Source organism: Cucurbita moschata, unplaced genomic scaffold, assembly GCF_002738365.1.
Source record: "Cucurbita moschata cultivar Rifu unplaced genomic scaffold, Cmos_1.0 Cmo_Scf00020, whole genome shotgun sequence".
NCBI lineage: Eukaryota > Viridiplantae > Streptophyta > Magnoliopsida > Cucurbitales > Cucurbitaceae > Cucurbita > Cucurbita moschata.
The window spans coordinates 781,967-789,600 of record NW_019268536.1 but is presented as its reverse complement, the minus strand read 5'-3'; the positions used below and the strand labels follow the sequence as shown (position 1 = coordinate 789,600).

At 41.6% G+C, this 7,634-nt stretch overlaps 2 protein-coding genes across 4 annotated transcripts; one reads left to right on the top strand and one right to left on the bottom strand.

Moving 5' to 3' along the window:
* The first annotated feature begins 553 nt into the window (after positions 1–553).
* On the top strand, positions 554–2,314 carry LOC111457694 (heavy metal-associated isoprenylated plant protein 36-like). Its single transcript, XM_023100049.1, has 3 exons — positions 554–913; positions 993–1,077; positions 1,162–2,314. Exons 1-3 carry the CDS (start codon positions 701–703, stop codon positions 2,001–2,003), a joined length of 1,140 nt encoding a protein of 379 aa, XP_022955817.1. The 5' UTR covers positions 554–700; the 3' UTR covers positions 2,004–2,314.
* A 95-nt stretch (positions 2,315–2,409) lies between these two features.
* LOC111457693 (probable polygalacturonase) lies at positions 2,410–6,758 on the bottom strand. 3 transcript variants are annotated; one of them, XM_023100048.1, is made up of 7 exons: positions 6,522–6,758; positions 6,287–6,412; positions 5,336–5,662; positions 5,132–5,252; positions 4,864–5,038; positions 4,701–4,771; positions 2,410–3,494 (listed from the first exon to the last, which is right to left on the bottom strand). In XM_023100048.1, exons 2-7 carry the CDS (start codon positions 6,299–6,301, stop codon positions 2,821–2,823), a joined length of 1,383 nt encoding a protein of 460 aa, XP_022955816.1. In that variant the 5' UTR covers positions 6,302–6,412; positions 6,522–6,758; the 3' UTR covers positions 2,410–2,820. The 3 variants fall into 3 exon arrangements, with proteins under 3 accessions (XP_022955816.1, XP_022955814.1, XP_022955815.1); XM_023100046.1 differs by lacking the exons at positions 6,287–6,412; positions 6,522–6,758 and adding an exon at positions 5,927–6,224; XM_023100047.1 differs by lacking the exons at positions 6,287–6,412; positions 6,522–6,758 and adding an exon at positions 5,963–6,224.
* Between the last annotated feature and the right edge of the window lie 876 nt (positions 6,759–7,634).

Genomic DNA, 7,634 nt, shown 5'->3' with positions numbered 1-7,634 from the left:
TTTTTTTTTTTTTTTTTTTTTTTTTTTTTTTTTTTTTTTTTTTTTTTTTTTTTTTTTTTTTTGTCATTTTTAACGCTCAAATGTAGCTTGTTAACTATATTGCTGAGAAGTCTGATCGTATTGAATAGAAAATTGAAAGTTCACCTCTAATAGATGTTGTCCTTTTTGAGCTATCTCTCAATTTTTAAAACGGGTTTGTTAGGGAAAAGTTTCCACATCCTTATAAAGAATGAGTTGTTCTCTTTTCCAATCGATGTGGGATCTCACAATCCACCCTCTTTTGGAGCCAGTATCCTCGCTAGCACTTGTTCCCCTCTCCATTGATGTGAGATCTCACCCAGAGTTTTGATAAAAGAACTATTGTTGATATTGGACATTTCTACCTCTAAATAGGCGTAACAACGCTTGTGAATAGATTAGAATAATTCTTTGATTATATATACAAATTTCCCCAACATAAGCGTTGGCATCTTCGAATCGATTAAAGAAAAGACACTTTTGAATAATTACCTTTTCGGTCGACGACTAAGTGATAAGAGGAGTTGTTCTTATCTCATAGTTGTACCATTTCATACGTTTAGATGAAAACCAACTGAACTTGATTGCTTCAAACGTGTCAAGCTAAACGTAACACATGCGAGCCGGGCTTGTGCAAGCTAACTAGCTAGCAATGGATGGTTGTAGAAATGGATAGGTAAGAATGAACCATCTTTTCGACTTGGACTCGCCATGCATGCAGAAACACCTTCTTCTTCGTATTCTTTCTAGAATGGTCGGTTTGCTTTTAAATATTCCCAGCTCTCTTCTCTTTTTATTTCGCATTTTCAATTCCGTTTCTTCGTTTATAATCAATCTCTCGGTCTCGCTTGCTTCTTTTCCCTTTACACGCCCGCTAATGGTTCCAGAGCTCGAGGTATTCTTATTCTTGTTCTTGTTCTTATTTCGATATACATTTCCATTATGGGTTTTGAGGGTGCTTGGATTTTATGTAGCAACCGAAGGTTACCGAGATAAAGGTCCGCATCGACTGTAATGGGTGCGTTCAGAAGATCAAGAAAGCATTGTACGGAATCAATGGTGAGGCAAACAAAAAGGGAGTTTTTTTTTTTCTCTCTCTCTCTTTCTTGTTCTTGATCAGTTTTTCTTCGTGTTCGTTTGCAGGTATTTATGATATCAACATAGACATTCCCGAGCAGAAGTTGACGATCATTGGATGGGCTGATCCCGAGATAATCATGAAGGCCATTAAGAAAACCAGGAAGACCGCCACCATTTGTTCCGATGCTGAAGCGGATGCTGATGGCCAACCACCGGATTATATGCTGGCCGGGGGCGGCGAACAACCCAATTATTCACCAAATCAAGGCCTTGCCCAGACGTATGACATGGCCATGGTCGGTGAGGCACAACAATATGATCAAACCAACGCCCAACAAGAGCCACAGCAGCCTTATGGGTCATATGAACCCGGAGGACAGGTTCAAGACAACACCCACCAGCAGCCACCGGAGTATGGCTATGTCCAGCAATATACAACAGAACCCGGCCATGACATCTCCCACCAGCAGCCACCGGAATACGGCCAACCGTCCGACCACAACCACATGGCTAACCAGCCACCTGATTACAGCCAAGCAGTTCACCACCAGCAACCACCAGAGCAAAGCTATGGCCAAGTAGTCCACCATCACCAACCACACAACTCTAGCCACAACTACCACCACAACATCCCAGAAGGGGCAATGTCGCAGCCAGCAACCGTGATACACTGCTACAACACATACAAACCATCGTCATACGTTACACAGTATGTCCGCCCACCGACGTGCCACAGACCCTCGTCGCGTAATTCTGAATACATACCTCAACGGCCAACCACCCATTACAGCCAAAGAACAGAGCATTACAATGAAGACTATTACAACACAGGAACAAGCAGTTACAATGGAAATATCACGTCGATTTTCAGCGACGAGAATCCAAACGCCTGCAATCTAATGTAAAGATAGATGAACAAGCAAGGGAAAACGAATGAGATTCCCAACGTCGAAGTGCTGGAAGAATCAGATTCCCAAAATTCTCACCTTTTTGGTGATAGGTAGACCGAAAACCGGGTGAAGAACATTCTCGTAAAGGCGACATGGGGAATAATCATGTAAAGTTTAAACAATTTTTAAGGCAAGAACAGCTGACAGAAGTTTACAGAACCAAATTCTGCAGCCATTTTGATAAACAAAAGCTCATGTAATCACTGAATCAAACAGAACCCAGAATCCAAAACTGATATCTCAAATGGAAAACATCATAATACAATGAAAAAAACAGAGCTAAGAATCAAACCCAGTGAAGTATCAGATTCCAAGACTAGTTTAGTGCAGGCAATAAGAACATGTGAAGAACATGTGAAGAACAGTGAAAGACATAGACAACTTAATTTACTTAAACAAGCAGCAGAGTGTTACCAAGATCCCTTTATTCCAATCACTTGGCTCCACATGAATTGCTTTTCACATCAACTAGAGTATTATCCTTTCAGCCCTTCACAACAAATGAACAATTTACAGTGAACTTACAAATGCACCAAGCTCTTAATGGGGGAATAATAATTTAAAGAAGCAACACGAACGATACCGAACGACCTGTAAAATCACTACCAAAAATTTCCTTACACGTGAATGAAGAAATTGAACTCTGTACAAATAAATCAGCAGACTGCAACATGTGGTTTTTTATTTGAAAGAATCTGGCTCGACTTGGAAAAGGAAATGGTTGAAAGTTTTGAAATATATATTTGTTGAACCATGGATCGAAAGGGTTTTTTCATAAAACAGCAGTTTTTCGAGCTGAATTCAGAAGAGGAGAGGCAGCTGAGGAAGAAATTGAATATGGATGACTGAGATCAGAACAGGGCGGTGGGATTACAGAGTCCGAAAAGCCAGAAACGTCTGAACAGATCCAAGAACTCGAAGAAGATGAACTGATTAAGAATGTAATATTGGATAAATAGATTGAAGTGAAGGGAGATTCCTGAATCCCAGAAAAGTTTCCAGCAATTTTAATGTTTGAGCCTCTCACATTCTGCAAGGTTATGTCCTGCACGATTGGAAGAGCGTTAGGATCGAACTCGTCGTCCGGGTGTAACCCGAAGTGACCGGAGGCACTGAATGCCGTGGATATGTTTTCCATTTCAACGTCGGAAACGACTATTCCTTTAATGTAACCTCCTCGTCCCTTGGTGGTTCGAAATTGAATGGCAGTGGATGAGTTGTGGAGTTGCACATGCTCCACAAGAACATTAGAGATTCCACCAGACATCTCACTACCAAAGGCAATGGAAGAACCTGAAGAGGACTGAAGGTGGACCCTTCTAATGTGTATGTTTTTAGATGGTCTGCCATAGGCGATACCATACTGATCCCAACCACTCTTCAAGGCAATGGCATCATATCCTGTGGCGATGTTGCTGCCCTCAATGCATACATGATCAGAGGAATCTGGAAACATCAATCAAACTTTGTTTAGAAAAGAATATACCTTCACTTTATTGATTAGAAACGAGAACGAATGAATCACGTAATTCTTGGATTGATGATCATTAATGGAATTCGTGTAACGTATGTCTAAATTTTCGTCCCACGATATATCCGTTTGATCATGATGGCATCCCACTACGTGTTATAAACCCCCAACAGAATCCTACTTTCTAAATATGATCCAACCGCTAGCAGATAGTGTCTTCTTTGGGCTTTTCCCTTTCGGGTTTCCCTTCAAGGTTTTAAATTGTATATGCTAGAGAAAGGTTTTCACACCCTTATAAAGAATGCTTCGTTCTATTCTTCAACCGATGTGGGATCTCACAATCCACCCCTTTCGAGGCCTAACGTCCTCACTGGAACTCGTTACCTCGCCAATCGATATGGGACCCTCCCCCTAATCCACATCCCTTTGGGGCTCAACGTCCTTGCTGGCACACCGCCTCATGTCCACCCTCTTCAGGGCTCAGCCTCCTTGCTGACACATCGCCCAGTGTCTAGCTCTGATATCATTTATAACAGCCCAAGCCCACCGCTAGCAGATATTGTCCTCTTTGGGCTTTCCCTTCCCTCAAGGTTTTAAAACGCGTCTGCTAGAGAGGTTTCCACACCCTTATAAACAATGCTTCGTTCCCTTCTTCAACCGATGTGGGATCTCACAATCCACCCCCTTCAAGGCTAAGCGTCCTCACTGACACTCACTACCTCTTCAATCAATGTGAGACCCTCCCCCTAATCCACACCCCTTCGGGGCTCGGCCTCCTTGCTGACACATCCCCCGGTGTCTGACTCAGATATCATTTGTAACAACCCAAGCCCACCGCTAGCAGACATTGTCCTCTTTGGGCTTTCCCTTCCCTCAAGGTTTTAAAACGTGTCAGCTAGAGAGGTTTCCAAACCCTTATAAAGCATGCTTTGTTCCCTTCTCACAATATCACCATAATAGATCTCAGACCTGAAATATAGGAACTTGGTGTATTGGGACTTTATTAGAAGACGTTGGTTTTCTTAGAGCACTGTGTGGTGTGTCGGTGTGTATGTGCGTGTGGGAACGAGAGGCAAATGGAGAGATTCTCAATGGTACTCACGCCATTCAGCCAGAGAGAGAGAGCCATCAACAGTAGTCACACAAAATGACCATAAAGACGCTGAAAAAACGCTACAAACCTGGGACTATTCCGACCGTGTGGGGAGATTCCGAAGGTGCAGAGACAGAGATGTTGTAAATATAGACGTTACTGCACACGAAAAACTTATATTTCAAGACGGATTCTCTCACAATCAGCATATAGACATATAAAAAGGTTGAATCCTAGTTGTTATAGCATACCTGCAATAGACTGGATGAATGTTATATGCAGGAGTATTCAAAAAAGTGAGGTTTGAAACAACTATATATTTAGAATCCTCGAATTCGACAAGGTGAGGGCGGCTGTAGTTTAAGGAATGAGAGCTGAACCAATTCCACCAAACTAAACCCTGTCCATCAATGACCCCATCATCACCTAGAACATCGAAAATCAACATAATAATACTCGTTCAGAGAACTGCATTCCCGAAAACTAGATTCTAAATCGAGGGTTCGAAGAACAACAAACCTGTTATCACAACATCTTGTAAATTGTAACCATTTATCAAGCTCCGATATCGTTTCCCGGGAACTTCGATACCTCTACCATACGAAGGTAAAGGATTGACAAGCTCCCAATGGGAAGGGTTCTGTTTAAGAGAAGATCAATGTGTTTCAACACAACAGCTTGTATGAACATCTCAATTTGATTCATACATGAAGAAGAACATACCTGAGAGCCAAGAATCACAGCACCTTTTTCCAAGAAAAGGGTCAGGTGGCTAGTAAGATTAATGCTTCCAGTGAGCCATTTCCCAGGTGGAACATAAAGCTGAGCTCCACCCTTATCAGCAAAGGATTTGAGATAGAAAATGGCATTTTGGAAAGCAATGGTATTGAGAGTTTTTCCATCTCCAACCGCGCCAAACTCCAAGATCGACACACTGTGTGGTCTTGGATCTAATGTTGGTTTAGAATCGCACTGTCCAACGACCTCGAGCTCTTCACCGACTATCTTCGTAGCATTGCTCAATTGTAGCAACAACAACAGCAATGCCACCTAAATTAAGAACCAAAAGAAACTTAAGGGCAGCACCATGAATTGATTAAATCAACCAATTACAACGAAAAGTAAGCATTCGTGCATTGAGATAAACGTTTACAGATCCCCAAACTGGCAGATTCAAGCAGAGAGCAAACGAAAAGATGAAGAGATTGATGCTACTTATTGCAAATTACTAAAAAAAAACACCAACACAAGAAGAAAAGCAGATCAGAGCAAGATTGAAGCCTCAAATTCAGAAATCAATAGCATGAAACTAACAAAATGCAGAAGAACATCAAATCTGGGAATTGAAACCTGCCAGGAAATCAACATCAAGGGGAAATGTTAAAAGAGAGAGAGAAAAGTAGAACAGAGGAAGAGAAGGAATACAAATCACGAAAAGTCAAAAAGGGTTCCTGGACCATCTGCAAAGAATCATAAATAACAGAGCAAAAAAGCAAGAACCCGAGGCAAATTGATGCAGGGAGACAATGAAAACAAGGGTAAGAACAAAAAAACGAAAAGGGTTTCTCCAGAAATCATCAGAAAATAGCATATGGGTGCAATAGATTCAAGAAGTGTGTAAATTAAAAAAGGGGGAAAGAAAAAAAAAACCCAGATAAAAAGAAACGTACTTACTAGCATCCTCCTCATTGGTCAAAGCCAGAGACGACAATGACCAAAAAGAAAAGAAAACGAGATGCAAACTCCAAAACACCGCCGGAGATGGGGGAAACAGCGGCGGAATCGGCGAGGGAGAGGAAGCTGTAGCCGGAAAACGCAAAAGGAAAAGAAAGTGAGATAGAGATGGGAAATGGGTATTGGATTATAAGCATTGATGATATAAATGCAGACCCAAAATGAAAGAACTTACAAAAGGAAGGAATGAGCGAGCGAGCGAGCGGGAGCAGACGAGGACGGTATAGGATTAAAAGAAGAAAAGCGAAGTTGGGGCGAACAAATTGTGGGTTGTTATTTGGTTTTTTGAGCTTGGAGAAGGGGAATTTTTGATTAATAAAGGTATTAATTGGGGATTACCCTGTGTTTTGAACATGATTAATAACGTTTGTCGCCGACAAAATTGTTTGAAACGGCCCTCCATTAGAGGAAGATCGAGAATGAATTGTGTGTCCCTTTGTACTCAAATTTCAGGCTTTCCACACTCCATTCCCACATATCATGTTAACCTAATCGTTATGACTCGGTGGAACCATGAACCATACGAGCCAGCCGGTTAGACGTGTGCGGGTAGAGGGTTCGTAAGAGTTCGTTTTTCTTGATCTAGCCATTGCTTTGCTTCATTAATGAATATACATTGACAACAATCTAAAAGCAAGTATGTTATAACCTAGTTAGAAACAATTGACAATTAGTCACATCTCTCTACAGTACATTTTGGCCCTGACAAGTATAGACATGATATTGGTGATCGGTCATACACACTCATAATAAAAGCAAGTAAAAGGTGTTTGAAACGGTCATACGGTCATGGACAGCACGTCCTCGACAAACATGTTCGGGATATCCGATATGCAGTTATAGGTAACACGCTTTGAACAAGTAGGATCATGACAAACGATTAAAAGGGACAATAATTCAAACACTAATTAAACGATATGTTAATCGAACGTATGAAAACGTAGACATATCGATCCCGAGAAGTTTAAAAATGTAAGGAGTGGGAAGGAAGTGATAAGGAGAAGGGGGGAGAAATGAGAAGGAAAGAGAGGACACGTGGAGGGGTGGAATTGGGGGAGAGGGATGACAGGTGGAGGGGAATGAGAGGAGGAAAGGAAGGCGTTGGAGTGGAGGAGTGCATGTGGGATGACAGAAGGGAGGGAGGTGGGGCCCAGAATCAATGATAGCGGAGATGCCAGCCTGGCATCAATCACTTTGACACAACCACATCACCCAACAAACAAACCCAAACACACTAACGAATAACCCCAAAAAAAAAAAAAAAAAAAAAAAAAAAAAAAAAAAAAAA

What these genes read in the sequence shown, in the direction of transcription:
- LOC111457694 (XM_023100049.1), top strand. Translation starts at nt 701, where the DNA reads ATGAACCATCTTTTCGACTTGGACTCGCCATGCATGCAGAAACACCTT. An exon ending in TAATGGTTCCAGAGCTCGAG is followed by an intron (nt 914 to 992) that starts GTATTCTTATTC and finishes GATTTTATGTAG; the next exon opens with CAACCGAAGGTTACCGAGAT. An exon ending in AGCATTGTACGGAATCAATG is followed by an intron (nt 1,078 to 1,161) that starts GTGAGGCAAACA and finishes GTTCGTTTGCAG; the next exon opens with GTATTTATGATATCAACATA.
- LOC111457693 (XM_023100046.1), bottom strand. Translation starts at nt 5,980, where the DNA reads ATGTTGATTTCCTGGCAGGTTTCAATTCCCAGATTTGATGTTCTTCTG. An exon ending in CTGTGATTCTTGGCTCTCAG is followed by an intron (nt 5,253 to 5,335) that starts GTATGTTCTTCT and finishes TCTCTTAAACAG; the next exon opens with AACCCTTCCCATTGGGAGCT. An exon ending in ATTCATCCAGTCTATTGCAG is followed by an intron (nt 4,772 to 4,863) that starts GTATGCTATAAC and finishes TTTCGTGTGCAG; the next exon opens with TAACGTCTATATTTACAACA.